The sequence below is a fragment of the Gallus gallus genome, chromosome 5 (genome assembly GCF_016699485.2).
Source record: "Gallus gallus isolate bGalGal1 chromosome 5, bGalGal1.mat.broiler.GRCg7b, whole genome shotgun sequence".
Lineage (NCBI taxonomy): Eukaryota > Metazoa > Chordata > Aves > Galliformes > Phasianidae > Gallus > Gallus gallus.
Window position 1 is genome coordinate 27,664,829 of NC_052536.1, and position 23,001 is coordinate 27,687,829.

Sequence of the window (23,001 nt, forward strand, 5' to 3'; positions counted from 1 at the left end):
CTTCTTAGATGACCACGTGATCATGAACCTTAAGAAGACTCAAAAGCTTTATCTTTGTATGTGTCTGTTTTTTAACTCAATTTCATAAGCAAAATGATGCCTTGAAATCTAGCACGAACCTTTCCGTATTCGTACAAAGTTAATGTACACGTGGGTGGATTTTAAAACCTCAGTTTTTATATTGCTTTGGATTTGTCAGCTTGAGAAATTGTTTGAACATGTCTCTATATCTTCAGATCTTGTTATGCTGTTTTCATGCTGAGCTGCCAAACTCATTGCATCGAACAGTTGTATGCTTTGTTTGTTCTTATGTCTGAAATCACAACTTTTTCAACAGAGCCCTTCTGCTTGGCACACTACCCATCAGCCTTTCACAGCGTGATGTTTAATCCAGTAGAACCCAGATTACTGGCTACTGCCAACTCTAAGGAAGGTGTGGGACTCTGGGATATTCGTAGGCCTCAGAGGTAAGTTTTGCCTGTCCTGCTTTTAGGCCACGTAACCTTTTTCTCTTAAGAAGTGATGCCACTGTTTTTAAGTTTGAGCATATGGTAATAAGAAAAAGATACAGAATACATTTAACAGCAATGTTAGTAATGCTGAATTAAATTATTTTACATAATTACCCTTTTTACGCATACTATCTAGTATGGATTCCAAGTGGGGCTAGATCTTCAATGTTAAGTGATGTTTTGGAAAACTACCTGGCCTTATCGTTGCAGGATTAACTCAAGCTGTTGTCAAGTTCTTGTCATTATGTATAGCATTGGCTTGCTAAGAATAGAATAATCCATGGTGGGGTGCTACATGGCTTATAGTTTGTTTGTTTGTTTCTACCCAGCAATATTTGCAGTGGCTGGAACTAGAGACTCTGGATTAGTCAGCTTTTTGCACAGCCTCTAAGAGTTTTATATGACTTCCTAGACACCTGGATAATCAGTTTGGCTGCATAGGATTTTAAACAGACTTACATCTAAAAAGAATAAGTTTACAGTATGAAGTGTGGTTAGACTGGGTTCTAAAATGGACTTTGCGATGTCCGATACCAGAGTTTGGTATGTTTTTTAAGCAAATTGTGGTCTTTTTTTTCTCCTTTAAAGAATATATATATACTTTTCCAACTTCTATGTTTGCAAATTCCCAGATTAATTACAAAAAAAGTGAAAAGAAAGGAAAACTGTAGCTTTTTACGATACAGTAGGCTCAACTATTTAAAATCTTCTGTAGAATACACCCGACTTTCTGTTTATCAGCAAACTTCATGGAATATCTAGAAGATGCGTATCACTAAAAATAATTGAGTTTGTACTGTACAGACAGAAAAAGCCATATCATATGGAGTTAGTTATAGCTGGCTTAAAAAAAATCCTAAATGTTTAGGCATCCATTACAACAGCAACAAAGCAATGGTTTCAGGGGATTTTATTATTCCTAAATTATAAACATTAATGGTTTGAGTTGAGTTTTGTTTGTAAACTGGAATCAAAACTTGCTGATGCTGGTGACTCTAAAACTCTCTCATTTGTAAATTTTGCCAGTGCTCCTGGTACCAGCTGTTGTGCATTCTGCTATTGCATTTAAGTTTGATTAAATTAACTAGAAGAAAGGTGCTAGATCTAGCCAAATATAAGGTAGTTATAATTGCATTGGTGATGCTTATTGGCAAGTAATTTATATTTCCTCAGGTTTAGCACACGTACAAAGGACTTGTTAACCTCTGAGAAATCTGAATTCTACTCTCTTGTCTTTGAATGGTGAAGGGGGTGGTGGCAGTTTACCTGAATTTATAACCTCAGGCTGAAAGCTTTGAATAAATTAAATGGGTGGAAGTTTGTATGCATATGTTCGATGGACAAGAACTACTTTCTTCTGGGTCTTAATGTGATCAGAGTAAATCTTTCCAGTTAAAAACCTAAGTGTTGGTAGTGAAAACTCATACCTTGTAACAACTGTGCTGAAGTTCCTGAGTGGGTAGGTCATGCTGCTTTTTCCATGTTTAGGGGAATGTTTGCAACACCTCACTTTACAGGTGGACATACATGACATATAGCATGCAGCTGATCCTTCAGCACCGAATTGACAGCATTTGTACCTGCTAAGTATGTGTAGCCTCTTGTGTCGAATAGGCACAATACCTGCAGCCTTGTCCCTTCTGTAGGGCTGAGAGAATAGTAAGTGGCAATCTGCCCCTCTTACATTCAGTGATATTTGGAGTCTCGGACTGAGCAAGCTGTAAATTAATGCAGGTGAAAACAGTTTACTTTCAACTGTCATCTTCTGGGAAGGGCATCAGCTTTCCTCCTTTGCATGACCGGAGGGATGCTCAAAACATGTTGAAAGGGGTATTTGGTGGTAGAAAAGAAAATGGCCTATGGTGCTCTGCTGTCATTATAATTACATTCCAAGAAACTCTCAGGAAGGAGAAATCTTTGGAGTGGGCTGTCCATGTTATGCTGGTTTGCTGCCAAGGCCAAGTCCTCAGATTCAACTAAATTGAACTGTTGCAGATGTAGTTTTTTTTAATCATGGAATTTGATTTGTACCATATTTGGAGCCAATTCATTTAATCTTATAAGGAAACAATTTTATAATGTATCTATCAGTTAAGATATAATCCTTATTCCAAACATAATGACAAATAGAAGAATGAAGCCAAAATCCAGATTTTTGTTGACAGTTCTTAATTTATTACCATCTCTTCTAGAGAAAATATACTGTGAACTTAATTATATTTAGAAATAAATGAAATACTATTAAGAGTGAAGTAACCCACATGGTGCTGTGAGTACTTGAGATAAACTTAGAACCGAAGCTGCTATGAGTCAATTTTCATCTATTTTCTATATATGTGGTAATACTAAAAGATACAAAGTGTAATTTCAGGTAAGATAAGTTCCAAAAGCCTTTTGACGGATAAGAAATGTTATAGGGATAAGGGGCTAAACAACTCTGAAGTTCTCCGTGATCTCAGAATAAACAGGAGGCTGCTTGTATAATTGCATGCCAGAATACTAGCACAGCAAGAAGGGTTACTGCATCAGCTGCTTTCCTTGTTGTCAAGAGTCTGCTAATGGTAGAAATTCTCTGCTTGTCTTTGTTGTTTCTGTTTTATAGAAGTATCTAAGAAAATGTAATGCTATGTGATGTGTGGGAGGGAAGAGACGAATACAGACTTTGTTGATGCATGATGTAGAAGTAGTAAGTTGCTGGGATTGTTGTAGAGTAGTACGTAATTATAGTTATAAAATTGCTAGATAGATCTATGCCTTCCCATGGCTGTGATTGGTTTGTGTTTTTTTAATTTCCATTTCTGTGCATGAAGGGTATTTTGTGAGGACAATTTTATGCTATAAGCTGTTAAGGGAACTTGTCTTGCTGTTGCTGATATTGTGGGAACTTTTCAGTCCTGTCTCTCCACCTGTGGTTCTAGCAGAAATGACTTGGTCAGATAAACTTCACACGTTTTGTCATAATGTGTAGTAGTGGAGTTATGATCTGAGACTGAAGATAGAAAGGGGAAGTAGTGCATGTGCTTGTAGAGACCTGCTGTGCATTGCCAAAATAGTAATTTCCAGTGGGTTATGCATTTGTACAGCATTCTGCTACAGGAAAAGTGAAACCACTGTAAGTAGTTAATAATTTTGTGCTAGTAAAGCAGTCTGTGTAAACTGATAATACAGCTCTGGTTTCCCAAAACTATTGCTCCATTTTCTGTCAAATATCAGATGGAAGAAGAGTTAAATTGATAGCGCTCTACTTGGTTGTCTTCCTAACTGGAGACTGTTCTGGGGAATCCTGCTGAGATGCAGAAAGCAAATGAAAAGCCTAGAATTCTGAGTACCTTGCAATACTCTTCACCTAAGATGTACTACAGCTGGCAGCAGCAGTGCAGCATTACTTTTTGCAGATACAGGTGGGGTTTGATACTCTGTGGGATTCAGCTGCCTTCACCCATTTGAATGGGATCAGGCTTAATTTCAAACTCCTGTTTTTAATCAGCAGAGGCTTCTCAGGTGAGGTATAGTTTAACTTTGTTTGATATGATGCACTGTCAAAAAAAAAAAAGGATGATTTGCTGTTATCTTTATAACTTAATGTGGTTGTTAGTAAAATACTGCTACTTGACTGTGCAGTTTTAAACTCTCTGAATTTTCAGAGATACTGAATTTAGTTATTTCCAAAAGTCGTCTTTTCTGGAGGTTTAGTTTGATCAAAATGTTTCTTACTCAAATTAGTGCTTTTGAAAATTAAGACTTAGGGTGTCTTAAAGGCAGATACATTTAACTTTTTTTCCTTCAATCTAGAGAAGTAAAAGTCCTCTTAGAGAAGTTTGAGCTCATAATTTCTTGTGGTTCATAGAACCAGGCATCCATACTGATCACCCAGCTTATATGATCAGTGACTATATAATCACATTCTAATGACTTTCTGCAACTACAGCAATAGGGTTATGCACCTGGAAGTGGTGAGTTCTCTTCTCCACTTATTGTAACCAGCATGAAAATAGCATCCACAAATAACCCCTTGATGCCACATGGGCAGAACTGCAATATATTGGTTACTCTGAAAGTAATTCCTCCTATTTATTTCCATAGAAACTACAACAGCTACAAAGAGTACAGTAACGATGTTCAATAGAGCAAATTCTTAGCTACAAAACACTGATGTTGCTGTCTTGCTGCCCAAGGCAGGTGAATTTTACATTTTCCCAAAGCTTACTCACAGCTTGATGTCTCATTCTGTCTCAGGTAATCTTAGTGCAACAGCTGACAGTCTTGCTATCCCTGCACCAGCATTAGTAGGATCTGAATGTGGTGAGCTGGCTCATCAAAGACAGACAGGGTGTGAAGCACCTTAAAACTGAACTCATGGAATTCCAGCATGATTTTGAGTTGACTGATTCTTCAAACACCGTTTTTCCTATTTTTTTTTTTTAAGTGTGCTAGTATTGCTGTTTATTCACGTGTGTGTTAAACTGCAACCAGCTGTATTGTTTCATCTTTTAAAATCAAGCTGAAGAGCTTAAAGATGTTCTTAATTAGCGTAGCTGTTGTAAGGCACTCACACCACTAGATGGGGCCTAGAAGCTGCAAAAAAGCACCCTGTGTATCATAAAAAATACATTGTGGATATGTATTGTTACAGAATTGCTGAGGTCAACTCAGCAAATCAGTTTAAGTATGTATTTCAAGCAGTAATGTTACTCAAATATTGTTTTGTTACTCTTGTGTCCTTTTTTTTCCCCACATAGCTCCAGGACCAGAAAAAATGACAAAAGGAGTCAAAGCTGTGTGGGGCTTTTTTGTCCCTTCCCCCGAAGGGCCCAGTAATTAGAGATGATGGGAAAGAGTATTCTTACTTCTGTGCTAATAGCTTTATTAGGTTAAAATGCAAGGAGGAATACAGAATCCCTCTACTCATATTAATCTAGGAAAGTAGAAGTCTTGCAAGTGGTTGACATTTGATTGGCATACTGATGTATAACTGGAAAAAATAGGTGAACTTTAAGGTTCACAAGTCCTTTGTTAGGTATGGAAGAGAAATAGTAGCACTTGGAACTATGTCAGTTATAGAATAGCTCTTCAGAGTTTAGTTAGATGCACATCAAGCAGACCATCTTTGCAAAAGAGGGCTGGGGAGTACCTACAAATAGAGGCTTGTGGTGGTGGTGGGTGGGAGTACAAGAAGGAGGGAAGAAAGGGAGATGATGGGTATTTGCAGTTCTGCCTGTGCTACAGGTGGTATATTTAGCCTCTGGAAGAGAAAAGAGCGTTGAGAACTTGTGTAGTGGAAGGGAAGATAATAAAGGTTGTAAAACCATCATCGTAATCGAGTCCATAGATATAGATCTCCAGCAGCTGTCAGTTTTAGTTTCCAGGCTCATACCTGGTCCTGGTATTATTTGACTCATTACTTTCTATACATTATTTGACTCATTACATTATTTTCTGAGGAATGTTCCTCAGAAAATAACTGCTCAGTGTTGTTAGCCTTTCTAGCTTATCTTCTGGAGCTCGCTCTAGCAAGTAGCTGTCACCTGGTTTGATCTGTGTGCTGTGTGCCATAATGTCTGGTGTGTTAACGAAAATATACTGAGCTTCTGGAATTGCAAATGTGGGATCCAGTTGGTGGTTGTGCCACAGGAGATGTTAGTCCAGGGATAGCCATGAGCATTGCTTCTGACAATGAATGTAGCAAGGTTTGGGGTTGTTCAGAGGATAAAATTGATGGAGTGGGAATCTTCTTTCAAAGCAGCGTCTTTGGCTATAATTGTTTTATCCTTACAGATTTTTTTTATCTTTGGGATGAGAGGAATTTGTGGTGGATTTAAGGTTTTTCTTTGACCGCTTTTGCATTTTGACCCTGTGTGTCAAGGAAGGAAGCCTGTGATGCTACCGATCGATTGTAATCCCAATGCACGCCCATTACCAGAGCTCCCATGGATGGAGGAGTCCTCTCTCTGTCACTGAATCTCCAGCTACCTGTTTGAGTTATTTCAGTGCAGTAATAACGTGCTGTGTGTTGCTGTTTTGAGACCTCTGCCAGTCCTGTTCTGAGCAGAGCACTATAGTAGTGAGTGGAGGAAAAATGTGTGTTTCTTGGCAACCATTTTTCCTTGTCAAGCTTAACAGTTAATTTCTTTCCCCTCTCCGTTGAAACACCTTTTTTTACAAACTTTGATTAATTTTATACTGCCTAAAGTAACTAATTTAGCTAGGTTAGAACATCAGTTTTAAATTCTCTTTAGGCACTTAGCAGTATAGATCAACCATACCACCTCAAAGAGTTTAATAGTTATTTCTCCTCTCTCACACTTCAGGAAGTAGAACTTGCCTGCATTTGTAGAATCCTGGCCTAATTTGCTTCTGAGCAGCTCAAGTGAGGCAGTTACTGAGGCAGCTCAACGTATTTTCCTGTCTCAGCCTGGAATTTGAAGATCTGACCGGTTCCAATTTAGTATACTTGCCCCTAAATGACACAGAAAGTGAATTTGATTTCCCCTGCCCCTCCCTCCGTTTGTTTTCTGTTATTTCCTTAACATTTTATTTTATTATAGAAAGCAAGTTTATCACTGAAGTTTGTGAAGAATTATTCTTTTATGGAAATCTTTGGAATGTGGTGAAAGAACTGTTGAATGGTAATGGTATGGGGGATATTTTAGTGGGGTGCTTTTTGGATTTGCTTTCCTCATTGCAATCATAAATCTCCAAACTGTTTGCCACAGATTTTAGGCAAAATCAGATGACAGATTCCCCTTTCTAGAAGGGGGGCAGTGAAGGAAAGGGGGAGAACTTTCAAATAAACCTTTGCACAAAGAGAAATGGTTACAATTACTAAAGCTTTATAGGAGTGTTATCTGTGCTGAGCAGATGGCTTCCCTGCACTTGCACTCTCTGCGGCTGCCACTTTGAGCCAGTAGAGTTTTGACTGCCATTTAATGTCCCCAGATGATTTGTTGACCAACTTGAGTTTTGGGGTACTAATGTTCAATTTTTTATTTTTTTTTTTTTAAGAGCAATTGCTGGTAGTTCAGCTTTAAATTCTTTGGTGTTGTTCTCAGACAGTTTCACATGCAATCTATACTCAGTTCTGCAAGGTGCTATTTCTGGCCAGCGTGAGTAATAGTCTGTAGAATTCAGAGATCAGCAAAAGAGAATAATTATGAGATGATTTAAATGGTTTGCTTGTGATATTGGACAGTTGATCTTTGTGTTGTCGATTTTCTTGTTTTTAATCTGGCTAAATGTTTTTTTTTCTTTTCTTGCAAAACTATTTCACTACCAGATCTCATTTATTACTTAAATTATGGTAACACAGAGAATTCAAGTGGAATAGGGCGCTTTTGTGCCTGCTGACTCAGATCTGCAGTGAGGGCAAGGATAGGCTGGTGAGAGTGTTTGCGAACAGGTCTGTAATAAGACTGAAACACTGAGGAGAGCTGTAGGAGGATGGGAAATACTCAAACAAACAAGTTGTTGTTGTTGTCATATCCTAATTAATGCTTATTTGCTATAATAGCCTGAAGCCCTGAAAGGATAAAAGTAATACAGATGAGGGAGAGAGTACACTTTGTGTGCTCTGTCATCCTATTGAGAATAATGAAATTCTGCAGGTTGTGGGGTTTTGTTTGTTTGTTTTGTTATGAATGAAGGTAGAATAAAGGAAAACAATGCTTTCTGGAGAACTGCCTAAGACCACTGCTGAAGCAGTGTTAATGTTCAGCTGCTCAGCTAGATAATAAGGGTTAAACCACACAAGCATTTGCTGCTACGAGGTCTGGCTGCTCTGAATACGTAAATGTGTTGATGTCTGACGTTCATGAAGTTCCAGATTCTGAAGTCAATTATCAGATAAAAATCTCCCTTATTTAAATAATAATAATTATTGCCTTCTTGGCTTGAAAGGAAGGATAAAGCTTCTGTTCACTTTAAAGTTTGCAAAGCACAAAAGTTTATTAATGTTGGAGATTCCTTTTTTTACATTAATTTGCATTCCTGAGCTTAACAGTAAAGATTAGGAAGAAGAACATGTTCTTGAACATACAGGAACTTCACCCTAAGTTCCCTAATTTTCCAATATTGATGCCTATGATTTTACTTGTGTATACTCCTTGAAGATAAGCCCCTGTGGTCGCTCTATTGTAGATGGCCATCAGATAAGTCAGGCATGATCTGCACCTGGTGAAGCTGTGCTGGTTGCCTCAGATTAAGTAAGAACTGTGTTTCTATACACGCACAAAATTTCTGTCTTCCAAATAAAAGCCCAAACCTTTCTGCATTTTTCCAACACTCAGTCTGCCAAGATATTTTTTTTTAAGTTCCTCAATATAGTGGTTACAGAAATGCTGACAAACACAGTTGTATGCAATCATATGTATTAGTTACAAGCATTCAACACATTTTTTTTCCTTTTAAGGCCATTCTTTCATTAAGTTAGCTTCACACACTGCTGTTTATGATACCAACACTTTCTCACTTCCTTCCTTCCTTCCTTCTCCCTCTTAAATGACTTTTATTTCCCAAGTACAGTGTCTGTACTGCAGTTCACTGTTGCATTGTTGTAGCCAATCAAGAAAAGCTACTCAATCATTGTATTTAATGGTGCTATTTAATTCTGTCACACATACATCTTTTATTTCTACATGGATGCTGATCTTTCAATACTAATGGCCATTGTCTGTCAAATAGTCTCTTGAATAGTCTGTGTTAAACTTGTGTTGACAGTCAGGGAACTGACCTTCCAAAAAAGGATTAAACAATTATTTTTTAAGGTGTGGTAAGGGAGAGGAGAAGAGGGAAACTCTTGTTTCAGGTACAGTCTTTTCCTGCAGAGGAAATGTTTAAGTGATGCAAATTCTGACTGTAGTGAGACTGCCGCTTCCCTTGCCCCACGAGCTGCCAGTAGAAATGGATTTATTTACATTAGTAGTGCTACTCTTGGATTGAAAGCCTTCCATTGTTTGGCTGTGCTGGTGTTTAGTTAACGCTTGAGTGCTGCCTGCATGCAGCATGTCCAACTGTGGAAATGGACAGTTGTGTGCAATATGGTCATCCTCTCCCTCCTCAGCCTCCCTCCAGCACCAACACGTGTTTGGATTGTAATGTTCTGTCTGTAGACTATACATTTCTCTTAATCATACGAGATGACTTTTTAAATATTCAGAAGTGTGCTCGTCTCTTTCCATGTTGCTTCCTGAGCTGGTAGGCAAACAGTAACATTCCACAGCTACCTGGGCAAGCCAAATTTGGAAGCAGTCTAATGCCAGGAGAAGCCTGGGAGTGGTGCGTGAAGGTAATGCCTGTGGCACAGAGTGGGTGCTGCCCATCTTGCTCAGACATGCCCTCTTAGGATTGCCCTCAGACTTCTCAGCAGCTGTCCCGGTCTGAGTCTTTAGGATGTAGTCTTTAGTCTTGCTTTTAGCCTGACATACCAGATATGCTTTTTCTAACTACAAAAAGGTATTGATTTCTTTGTTGAAACATGAAATAAAGAGCAGGCAGAAGTGGCAGTTCTAATATGAACAATGTATCCAAGCATGTCTACAGTGGCCAACCTAGTCCTGGCTGAAAAACATCCTGAGGTAGCACCACTGAAGGTATGAAGCCAGCATCATGGTGCCATCTGGAAAGTGTGGGTAGTCACTTTACCACTGAGCTAAACTGCACTAAAGTGCAGCTTTTTCCTCCTCTCCCTACTTCTTCCACAGAGAGCTTGGTTCTGGTTTTGATTCATTGCAGACTGTAGAGAATCTTGACTGAGACATTCTCTTGAGTATTAATAAGTATTAGTAACAGTTTTAATACTGTAAAAATAACATAACTGCCCCCAGCTTCTTTCTTGGAGATTCTTTCTTTCCTTTTCCTGCAGTTTTGACAGAGTCAAAATATGCTAGAAGATATCTTAAGAGTTGGTTTTTTTCTTTTTTTTCTGAAGCCAATATGATTGTTCTGTAATCAACTAAATTTATAGTGAAAGATCATTAGGACCTCCATTCTGGATACTTAACATGTGTGCTGCCTGGAGTAAAACACAGCGGCAGAGAGATGTCATGCATCTTATGACCTCAATTTGTGAGCTGGGCTCCTAGCTCTTTCACCAATGTGGACCCATGAGTTATTTTCTCCATCGTACTTCTAACCACATCTCTCAGGCATTCTCTCTTAAGATTAGAGATTGAAAAAATGCTTCTGCTATGTTTTGGACAGGAAATTAATATTCTGGGGCGGGAGGTTGGTGTCTTATTTCTCTTCATCCTCACTTAATTACATACTGTCTCTTTTTCATAGCTTGTTAAAAGGAAAAGCTTTAATGAGATCTGGTTGAAAAGCTAAGTTACAGAGGGGCAGACAGGAGCAAGCAGAGCACAGCAGGTTGGGAAAAACAGAAAACTCTTGTTTTGTGCTTAGTGCAAAAAAAAAGTCTGATTCTGGAGACAGAATTGAGGCAAGTGGAGAAAGCCATCAGCATGTCACTCTTGTATGTGAGTGGTAAATGCCTATTTTAGCATTTCTTATCAGCCCTACTTTGCTCGCAGTCTTTTTTTAATCTGTGGTTTTTATTTATTTTTTCTTTGAGACAAACATTGTGGTCAAGGACAGCACAAACTATTTCCATTACAAGTATGGCTGAGCTGTGTGAAGCAGGCATTTGTACGTGATCATTATTTCTGAAGTTCTGCCCTTTCTTACTTCAGTTGATCTCAGAAGTATAATGTTCTTTTAGAGCTTTATTTCACAGAAGTTACTGAAACAGGATACAAAATTTTACTTCAAGAAGTGTTTTATTTGATAGCTTTGGCTGCTGTAGGAGCCTAATAACATCTACATGCAGAATGGAAGCTAGTTTAATATTACACTACTATTACTATAAAATATAATCTCAAAATATTTCAGACCAGAAATAATAATAGTAACCATGGCAACTTCACTTAGAGGTTTGGAAAGATGGGGTATGTGGTAGTCTTGCTCGTCTACGTGAGCTGCAATTAGGGCTGAGAAAGAGAACTGGTGATATGGAAAAGGACTTGGGTTTGGTCTTAAGATGCGGGTCAGTGCTGCACCAACTCTGACTGGTGCATGTACATTATGATGTTCTCCTGTGATGGAGAACTCTTTATTATTATTATTATTATTATTTTTAATAGAAAAACTGATATTTCTTAACCAAAAATGTATGGGCTTATTTCTTCTGCTGTATCTTCGTTTTTATTACTGTGATGCTGTTGACTCCTTCCTCTCTTCCTCTCTTCCTCTCTTCCTCTCTTCCTCTCTTCCTCTCTTCCTCTCTTCCTCTCTTCCTCTCTTCCTCTCTTCCTCTCTTCCTCTCTTCCTCTCTTCCTCTCTTCCTCTCTTCCTCTCTTCCTCTCTTCCTCTCTTCCTCTCTTCCTCTCTTCCTCTCTTCCTCTCTTCCTCTCTTCCTCTCTTCCTCTCTTCCTCTCTTCCTCTCTTCCTCTCTTCCTCTCTTCCTCTCTTCCTCTCTTCCTCTCTTCCTCTCTTCCTCTCTTCCTCTCTTCCTCTCTTCCTCTCTTCCTCTCTTCCTCTCTTCCTCTCTTCCTCTCTTCCTCAACTAGGAATAACTTGACCTAAAGCTTTTTTGGTTTAAGAAAAAGAAAAAGCAAAAAACAAGCCAATCTTATTTTTTTTTCTTTTTGATCTGAGTATTTTCAGTTGCTGAGTTTTTTTGTTTTTTTTGGTTTTTTTTTTTGTCTCGAGGACCATAAACTAGGGCTGGGTGGGAGGGTGGAAATTCTAAATGCTTATCTCTAATATTACAGTTTATTCCATTTCCAATTATTTTCTAATATTATTCTATTGTTTTAATTACTTCTTCATGTTTTCATTAAAATCCATAAATGTAATTATGAGTAGCTCAGCAACTTTACCTAGGAGAAAGGGAATGCGCAAGTGAGAGGGCAGGACACTTCCTGATGATACAGACATTCACAATAGATCCTCTTGGAATATATTAATTACACATCTCATACCTTAATGGCAAAGCTAGTTGCTGTTGAGAATCGTTTCTGTATGTATTAACTAAAACTAACAGGTAAGTGGCACTCAAAGCAGTTATTCTGTGACGTTTCACTGTGCATTGGCAGCTGTTTGGGAATGCTGTCAGAACTGCACAAAGTTAATCTAAATCTACTGCCACTGATGGGGTGTTCTCAGCTCATCTTTTGCTGGTGCTCATGATCATAGGGTCATAGGGAAAGCTTGTACAGAGGTCATGTCTGACTGTACCTTCCATCTCCCTAGAATTAGTTTGACCAGATTGAAGCATAGGTGCTAGTATCGGAACAAGACAGAGAAGGAGACAACAGCAGATGCTCACAGCCCGTTTCTTCCCCCATAGGTACAGGTGTGCTTAGCTCAAGTCTGAGTGGGCACGCTTCCCCTGGTGTGACTGCCATATGTAACAGGCCTACTTGCTCTCATCTCAGGTTGTTCTGCCTTTGTATGACTTCTGCCCTGTAGCAATATCAGCTTTTGTGTGCTCAGCAGGAAAGGGGAAATGAGTGGAATCAACACTTAACTCTGTTTTTTTGTATGGTTGCTTTCTAATTAAATCAGTTCCTTGGTGTGGTTTGCTCCACACCAAGGAGGTGAAGGGTGTCATCTGCTCTGTCAACAGTGGACTGGTTTATACTGATGTGAAGTGGTGGTGAAACTGCAAGTAAAGATAGGTGAGCTGATTGATGGCTGGGATAACTTGCTGTTACCAAGTGAGGGCTGTCTTTCCCTGCTAATGGACAGCTGGCTTTGCCCCTTTTCTTACCCACCTACTCAGGTACTCATGAGGCTCTTTGGAGTGCTGGCACAAACCAACTGTCCAACAGGAAAGCTATGTGCCCTTTTTTCCCCATGTTGCTGAGCTGACTTGGCTCACTGAACTGTCCAGTGGCACAGATAAGTCATAGGATCAAGTGACTGTGGTTAGGGCCTAAGAGGAAGGGAGTGAAATGAGCAGACAAACCAGCACAACTGTCCTATCTTTTGTTCTTTTGCATTTTATTTGAACCAGGTTTCCATCTAGCCCAAATCTATGTTCATCAAAAGTTAAACTATATGTCTCACTGCTCAAAGCAAGACAGTAAAACATGTTAAGAATTTTTGTTATCTGGCTTTTTAAACACTCCTAATTGGCTTTGAAAAGGTGATTTCTAGTTCTTTTGTAGCACCATGGCTTTGAGTGTTGAGTTGACAAAGCGTGTGTGCAGGACCAGTGTGTTTCTAGTGCCTTTATTAGGTGGAGTCTAGCCTCCTGTTTTGTTTAACTATGGCTTATTGTGAACAATAGTTTTTTTTAACTTTACAGTATCTCATGTAATAGTGCATGCTTCAACCTGTGTGGAATGTGCCTTCTCATACAAGCAGAGTGACTCATTTTTCACAGATGTTGAGGCAGAGGGCTACATCAGAAAACATTATGTATTAAAATCAATGAATGACCTTCCTTCTAGAATCTTCTCAGCTGATGTTTTGGCATGCCTTGTCTGGCCCAGAAGGTGTGTAAAAGTCACAGTTCCTAATATACAAGATTTGACGGAGATTACTCAGAACCTGTTAACAAAAAAAAATCCATGTTTGCTTACTTAAGTAGGTTTCAGTGATCTATGAGGGGAAAAAAAAAGCCCACAAACTGACAAGGAAAGTGTCTCTCTCTCCATACACACAATGATTTTGAGTACAAGAATTTAATATGTCTTTGAGAAGAGAGTCTATACAATGCAAGTTGAATTTCAGACATGCTATGATTATTGTTAAGTTCCTGGATGGGACAAATTCTGTATTCTGTTATGGTTTTAAAGAGAGATTAGAAAACTATGACCCTTAGTTTTTGTCTTGTATGTGTCAGTAAGAGCTGATACAGATAGTCCAACTCTGGTCATGTAGCCTTATATGGAATAAGGAAACCAGCTATTTCAACCATGTGAGATTTTTAGGTAATAGTGTCATGTGTTAGCATAATTGTCCTGCCTATTTGTACATGAAGCAAGGCTGAGATTAGCTAAGTGTCTTATTTTAGCATTTTTTGTAATAATTTGATAGTAATGTGGCTTTTCAGCTGGAACTGATTTTATAGTTCAAACATCCTCTGATGCTCTGTAGAGATGTAAATAGAAGTGGAAGTGAGATAATAGTCAGAGAATCTGCAGTTGGAGAAAATACCATCTAGTGCCCAAGTGGAGGGAGAAAGGAAAGTTTGACTTGGCTGGCTTAGGGCACTGTCTGAACACAAAGCGCAGGGGCAGACATCCCAGAAGTACAAGAATGGCTGTTTAAGGCCCATGGTTAGATACTCTGTGACACTTTGCTCCCATGCAGGAAATGTATTTAGTACTATTCACATCATTCATCTTCAGTCTTCTGGAGACTTTATAAGTCTTAGCGTTTTGAAAGTTTGTCACTCAGGCTTTGAATTAAATTTGTTCAGGAATTGATGCTTTGTAGCAGAAGCTACGCAAAATTAGAGTTTATGGGGCCTGTTAGTTTGAAGTGACTCAGGAAAGTTAGAGAATTCTGTCTATAAGCAGCTCAGCTCATATGTGTAGCACATCTCACTTGTTTCCTCTGTTGTTTTTTTTTCCCAGTTCATTGCTGCGCTATGGTGGAAACCTCTCTCTTCAGAGTGCCATGAGTGTCCGGTTCAACAGCAATGGAACTCAACTGCTGGCACTGCGCCGGCGCCTGCCCCCTGTCCTCTATGACATCCACTGCCGGCTGCCTGTCTTCCAGTTTGATAACCAGGGCTACTTTAACTCATGTACCATGAAGAGCTGCTGCTTTGCAGGTGATCGTGATCAGGTAATAAGCAATGCTCTCCAGAGTCTACAGAGCTTCCGGGAGTGTATGAAAACACCTTTGTAGGGGTTGTTTGGTGGTTTTTGTTTGTTTGCTTGTTTCAATTGATAAAATAGGGGACGGAACATGTGTAGGGTTACTTCAGAACTGTTTTGCAACATAGAACTCTGAATGAAGAACAATGTATATTAAAGCATGCAATAAATTTTACCTCTTGGTTGATGGAAGGTTATATTCACAAGTGAAATACTTGCTAAGGCTTTTAGGTCCACTGAATGTGATTTTAGAACCATGTCTGGACAATACCATTCACATATGATAAGGAAGCATATTACTTTCATTTCAGTATTGCTTTTCGGTGCAGTAGAGACAATCCCACCAAAACAGAAATATTGTGAACTTTAAAAATCTTTAATTCTTCTTTCAAATTCTCTTATTTTCTGTACTGCTGGATCAGATCATAGATCTTTAGTGTTCTTCAAGTGGTGATGGTGAGGGGTTATGAAGGAATGGTTTGTTCCTCTACTAAGGGAGGACTTTGAATGACCTATCAGTAGGGACATAAAGTGACTAACAGCAGTTTATGTGTTTCTAGAGCTGAACATTGTCCTTGGACAGCTGTATTTAATAACCACTAACAATGTTTGGGGACAAAAGATTTATTTTCAAAACACAATACTGCAGAACTGAGATCTGAAAATTTCTTTGCTGTCATCAATAAAAGTCCTGCAGTCAGAATTCAGTCATTAATTCTATTGCTGCTGCAGGAGGCAGAGTTGAGCTTTTTTCACATAACAAGTAGAAAACACATTTGCGTCACTGAGCTTAACATTGTGACAAATGGGTATGGGAAATCTTTGTGTTGCATACTGTTTCTGAGTTTTACATGGATTTTGGCAGGAGAATGATAATTCAGTACTGAAATCATCTTGAAAAAATAGAGGTATTTGCTGTGAAGAATGACAAACGTATTGTTGAAGGGGAAAAAAAAGCGCTGATGATTTGGGGTCCACTGTTTAGTAAGCCTGAAGATGGCACAGTTTTCTCTTTTAGAAATCAGAGTTAAGTCTGTGTACACTCTGACAAATAATTTAGCTACCTGTCTGTTACTGAAGATCTAGAAAGAAGCCTCAGTGCCTATTTAAGCAATTTTTTTATGGGTACAGGGTTATTTATTTTAATGGGAAGAATATGGTTGTTTTGTATCAGGCTAATGCTGTGCTTGGGAAGCCTGCATTTTGGAAAACTTGATGTTCTTTTGGCTGGATGGACCTTTAGTTTGGATAAGTAGCATTACACAATGGTACTAAGGAGTTGGAAATTGGAGCAAAAGGAGCTCTATTCCCTTACAAGTGCTATAAGATGCTAATAGGAAAGATAAGATTTAATATGGAACATTAGAGAGGTGTGATATGATATTTAGATTCAGACTTGTACCTATCATCCAATGGGAGCAAAAGAAAGATAATGAATCTGCAGGAAATACCAACATGTAGGCCAGTTGTATATGTCTAAACCTGTCCAGTAATGCTCAAGTTCAGCTGGTTGTGTTCATCAGCACTACAGAGGGTCCTTAAATGCTGTCCTTTTCAGAGAACCCAATTCCATTTCCAGGTTTGTCTAGGTAAGAACAGGAACCTACTGAAGATAGACAAATTGAATAAGAAAAGGAAACAAAGCAATATTTTTTGAGATTAGTCCTTCTATACAACTAGTGCGCCTCTGCTTTTTGGTCAATTTTCTAAAAATGAAATAATGCATACAAGAACTGTCCCCAGAATCGGAATTACCAATAACAACACAAAATCTGTTTCCAATTTTAGTCTGGTTCCAGCCCCTGTCCCCCCTTTAATGTTGCTGTCTTTTGCCTCAATGAAGTCTTTCATTTGAGATCCGTATGAAGTCCCTACTGAGTTTTATAGAATTCCTTGCTTGTATTTCCATGTAGAATCAAAACTGTGTAGGCTAAGGTTCTGTGTGCAGGGGTTGTTTGAATGGATGTAGGGATAAGAAAGCTGTGTTCAGATTACGAGTGTCACTTGTGGTAGGAAAGATTCCTTGGCAGTTTTCTTTTGTTGCACCTCCCATATTATCTGTCTTTGATTTTTCTTTTCATCTTCATTAAACTGATAATTCAATCTTTTTTTTTTAAGTTGTCTTAAATACTTAGGTTTTAATATTTCATACATTGTCTCTAGTAATTTAAAAATGTGACTCTTCATTGTTCACGAACTATTGTGTGTTCTCTGAACTGTTACTTCATCTGATAGTTGCGTTTTTACTCTATTTTAACCTTAATGAGAAAAGGCGTATCCTTTATTCACCAGTGCTTGACAGTCATGATCAGTCATCACAGGTACTCAGCAGTTTGAATCAAGCTCTCCTGGCTTGCCACTCAAAAGGGGAGCCTGCATCTAGCAGATTTGCAATGATTTGCATACCACCTGCATGGCACCCATGATGCAAGTAGAATTGAAACCTCTTAACAATGAATTAAATACCATTAATACCTTAAGGAACAAAAGCCATAAAGATTCACCTGTTACTCCCAGTGATTTATTATTTTGTTATTATTTAAGTCTGAAGCAACACAATCTGAAGTGCTTTAGATGGTTTTGAGTTTTTACAAGACTGGGGCAAGGGGTGCAGCACAAGCAAGGTAACAAAGGTCTCTGAAGATGAAGAGAGGGTGAACAGCTTTGCTTCTTTTTGTGTCCTTGCATACTGTTGTTTTCCTCCAAAAGCATTGTTGCCTTTGTCAAGTTGATTTGAAAACCAGTGAATAATATATGCAAACGTGTTTCCTAGGAATGCCCCAGTCTTGTTTATTCCTACTACCAAAACATGGGAGGTGGTGTTTAGTTGGTGTTTTGTTTGCACCCATTTATAATTGCCTTCATTTGCTTCTCTCTGAACTCTGTCTTTTGTCTACGTTATGAGTGCAATGACCTCATTCACATGCCACTAATTTTTCCTCTTTTTGTAGGAGAGCTCTGATGTTAGTAGATAAGTGTGTTCAAAATCGTATGCTGTTGCTGTATCCAGGAGCTCACTTTGAGTCATACAGCTGTGAAAGGAAGGAAGGATAAGATAGGCTTGATGGATCACGTATGAGAACCACAGTGTAATTTGACCATCCTTCTGGTATGGGCATCCAGGCGCAGATTCTTAAAGCCACTTCTTATTTGTCTAACTCCCACTGATTATACCCTACTGTACACAAGTGTTAGTTTACATACAAACCATAACACTGTGAGAATCTCAAGTTGTGTCAGTATGACTGATGGGGAACTTCCATTCTACTTGTCAGCATCAGGATTTGGGAAACGTTACTTAAATAATAAGGATTTTTAGTTGATAGACAAGTATGGAAAGTGTCTTCTTGGGTCTGAGTATGCAGGAAGTATTATGGAGCTTCAGGTACTCGTGTGTATTTAAGTGTAGGAACTTTATAATGATGATGAGGGGAAAAAAAAGTCCCCCCAAAAAACTCAGAAAACCCCTCCAAACAAGAATAGACTAGAAGCTTTTCTTGCTCAATAACTGTTGTCTGTGTCACAGTGACAAATGCTATCATTTCATTGTGTGGTTTTTTGTTTTGTTTCTTACCTGTGCAGTTAATGTGGGACTCTGTAATACTTGTAGCTGTAAAATTGCCTGCCTCAAAAAAGGTGGAGAGAAATAACTTATGCCCTGTGAATCAAACACTGTCTTAATTCTGGCATGCCCTCAGACATTACATCACCACTCAGCCTTTTCTTTTGACATTACGTTGGTATAGGAGAGTTTCAGGAATGCACCACTCACGGCACTGCGGGCTGCTCCAAACCCTATAAAGTTACTGCCTTCATTGTGTTCAAGTCTGTGTACTAAATAGCCCTAGGTTGGGACAACAGAGTTTTGACACAGCAGAATTATTACATGAACGTAACCCTTCCAAGAGCAGAATTAGCTGCATAGGTGCCAGAGGTCTTATATGGCTGTACACTGCTTTTATAAAGAAACAGAACTTTTCTTTTGTATTCCTGTGTCATCTGATGTAAGGACCATTTATCTTTGGAAATAATACTTATCAGTGTCTAGCTTGAAAAAGAAAAAAGACAAATCCTTTTTCTAAGAAGTGCATTTTGTTTCCTCTACATAGAAGACTTCTTAATGAAGAGTAGCTTACTGCAGTCATTACTACTTAATATATATGCAAAGCAGTCAACGTGCAAACATTTTGCTATCCTTAGATAAAAAGAAAACTAGCATATTTGTCTGTCTGTCTGAAGTTGGCATCTTTAAAGAATTAGTGATGAGGTGATATTTTGTTTTTACTTTATCTAATTGGCAGGTTAAATCACAGGTATATGCATAAAGTCACATACGTTATGCATCTGGCTATGGATTTAGTTATTCCCCATCACTGTGGGTGATAGACATTTGGGAGGCTCTTCAGAGTCTGGGCCTTGGCAGAAGGGGCTGGGAGTTTCCTCTAGCCCTTCTGGTTCTGAACACCTCTTTCTCTGTTCCCTGAGGCATCCTCCCAGCCCTACTTCTTCTCCCTCTTCTCTTCTGAATTCCCATAAGCCCTCGGTGGATGTAGCTGGACCTCTGGAGAGTAAGGCATGAACTCAAAGGGAGCCATTCTGAAAGTGAATTTTAGAGCCCTAACTAGATTTAGCGTGTCTTTAAAAAAGGAATGTAGCAGATGGCTGAGAAGAGCAAAACAGAGCAACTGGGGACGTGCAGTTTCAGCCACCTATAAGAGGAGTCCCCTTCATACGTTCAGATAACGTTGATGCTTTCTTTGGAATGCAGTAAGAATATTTTCCTTACCCTGAAAATCCAGAGTAAAAGTTTTGAAGAAAATTGCTTTTGTTCATTAATAAAATCACTTGTACAGCCTTTCTGCATAGCAAAAAGGTAGCTGTAAAAATGTTGATGGATTGTTCCCAGTGATGCTTCTGTAAGCGTTTAGAGCTGCCCCTGACAGAGTTGGCTGCTCCTGAGGCTAAGGATTAGAGAGTGGGAATACAACATTTTGGCTTTGAACTTTATGTACTAGAAGCAATTTGTGTTTCTCCACTCTCCTGTGTCATGGCTTTTCTTTTTCCAGTTCATGAGATAGGCATGCTTCGCGCTGAGGAACAAAGCTACTGTTGTAAAATGCTTTTGGATGTACCTGCCTGATTCTCAGGCCAAGATGGAAATCTCTTAAGCTCTTGTTTGTGCCAGTTTGAACCCTCTTAAACAACAGTCTCCAGAAATGAAGGTTTCAAGCTGCTCCCCTGGCTGGCTTGAAGGAATATGGAGAATATGGCTGTTGTCAAAGCAAATGTGTTCCTTAACACCACGGTGCTATGAGAACTAATTGTAAGGTGAATCTTTCGTAGTGTCAGACACTGCACAAAGGATTCAGGTCTGAGGATTTGACACAAGGAAGAATATAAAAGAAACACAATTCAAAAAATCATTTATCTACTAAAAAAAGATAAGTTTTCTGAAACATACTTTAGTTTTCATTTTCCCAGTTATCTCCTCCTACTGTTAGATGTTGTCACTGAGACAGCAGCAAGAGATGAACCACCTGCACAGGTAGAGCTGTTCTTTGCATCACACCACTCCCTCACCCTACCCCTGATTACCTCACCTGGGGGAAGGAATTTCTTAGCAGAGGACAGTGGGAACTTCTGAGACAAGAAGAGGCAGCTGCTCTGCTGGGCTGTAGGGTGAGGGGACACACCAGGCAGCGTGGCATTGAGAGGAGAGGTCCTGTGTGGTACCAAGGCTCTGCTGGCCCCTGTCTGAACCCTGTGCAAATAAAGCCCAGGCTGCTACTGTGTTATGAGAGCTACAAGGGTTGTAGGTGGGAGCATACCTATAGAGGAGGGCAGCAGATAATCATCAGAGCCGGTCCTCAAGTCCTACTCAGTAGGAACTGTGTACTGTAAGCTTAGATTCATCAGCATAAAGGAACAGCCTGACACGAAGACCAGGGCATGAAAAGAGACAGAAATATTTAGTCAACTGGCTTTTGTTTTACTTGCTTGAGGAAAGGAAAAATGCGGTATGTCTGCTTTGTGGGAAATCTTTTTTTATACCTCTGGAATTGCCCATGTCACACACACTGCATTATGTTGCTGGTGTGTGTATGTGCATGTCTTGTTGCTTTTTGAATAGAAAAAAACTTTTTTCCTCTTCATAGAATCATTTAGGTTGGAAAAAACATTCCAGATCTTTAAGTCTGATTGACAACCATGTATATGTCCTTAGCTTGTTTTTTTTTCCTGATCTGTGGACACTCTGAACAACAGAAAAATGATATGAAAATAAATCTGTGGGCTTTTGACTCGCAGAGAAAAGCAGACTTAGCACTAAACTCTATTCAAACTGTGAATTAAAAATCAATCATAAAAAAAAAAAATTCCAGTCCTTTTGAGATGCCCGTACTGCTCTATGCATCTTACTTATAAACGAGACTCTTTGAAGCAGCTGAAAAAAAAAAGATCTTTCATCAAACATTCTTCATCTAAACATGTAATGTGTAAAGAGACCTTTATTTTTTGTTGAGATCTGTAATACATGTACACACAGTTATGAGTTGGCCCTTATTTCTTTTTTTTTAATGTGCTTTCCAATCTCCTTTGAAATAGTTTCATGAGAAGCAGATCATAGTGATTTCATAGGCAATTTTATTTAGTTTTGTAACCTATTCTAGGGAACCTGATTTAGTAGGGGTTTGGACTAGATGATCTCCAGATCCCTTCAAACATGCTGTGGGTCTCCATTTGGGCTCAGTGGGGGTGTGATTATGGTACTGTCTTTTGCTCCATGCTTGCATACAAGGCATCACCTGTGTGACTGTTTGTTTAAAATAAGTTCATAATTCTGAGGCCCTCAGGTCTTCTATCAGAATTGAAATTGGCCCCCAGTCTTTAAGGTTCTTGAAGTCATATCGGTGCCACAGAGCACAAAATAGCCTAAATCTTGTTTCTTTAGGAAACCTTTCTCTCTTGTTGAAAAATACTCTGTTCTTATATACTTCAAAGTGCAGACTGTGATGAATTTTCTTCTCCTGGATAAATAGTTAACAGTTTTTTCAGACTTTGTGTCAAATTGGTGCACAGAAAAGATGTGCAAGATATCTCTGATGGTCAAGAGCAATTAAGACTTCAGCCTACCAGACTTGCATCCCTGTCATTAATAATATTTAAGGCAATATGTGGAGGTCTGTACTTCCTGCTTCTTAAAGGGGCAATGCAAAGCACCATTAGAACTCCTTCAAATTTTGGATGCTTCTGTACTTCTTCCTTAGCATGTGAACTTCGATGTACTTAAAGAAAATAAGGAACATCTCCCTAAAAGCCTGAGGAAAAAAATTGTCTAATCTGGTATTTCATGTTGAAAGTTTTGTTGGCCCTGTTAAGAAAGGGGCAGACATGCTCAGGTGAGTGGGAATTGACATTTAATTTCTTTCAGAGCTGATATGTTGGTAAAATGGTAAGCAGCAGCGTGGAATTTGTGTCTCTTGGACTTCTTGCTGTCTTTAGGAGGAGTGATCCTAAGTTGGGCATCTGTAGACACGTGGCTTTTTCAGTTTGGCATTTCCTGTTAATTGCTTAAAAACATTGCTGTCTTCTCTGTAGTGTTACCCATGGTCTCATTCATCCATATATAATGATACGATGATTGCATGTTTTTCTGTTGAACACTT

General features: G+C 39.0%; 1 protein-coding gene across 1 annotated transcript in view; it reads left to right on the plus strand.

The window, feature by feature from the left end:
* The window catches only part of DCAF5 (DDB1 and CUL4 associated factor 5), a 66,467-nt gene that overhangs the window by 20,026 nt on the left and 23,440 nt on the right, over positions 1 to 23,001 (plus strand). The window contains exons 5-6 of the mRNA XM_015287596.4: positions 338 to 467; positions 15,092 to 15,305. Coding sequence (XP_015143082.2) covers positions 338 to 467; positions 15,092 to 15,305 — 344 coding nt within the window. The remainder of the gene's footprint in view (positions 1 to 337; positions 468 to 15,091; positions 15,306 to 23,001) is intronic.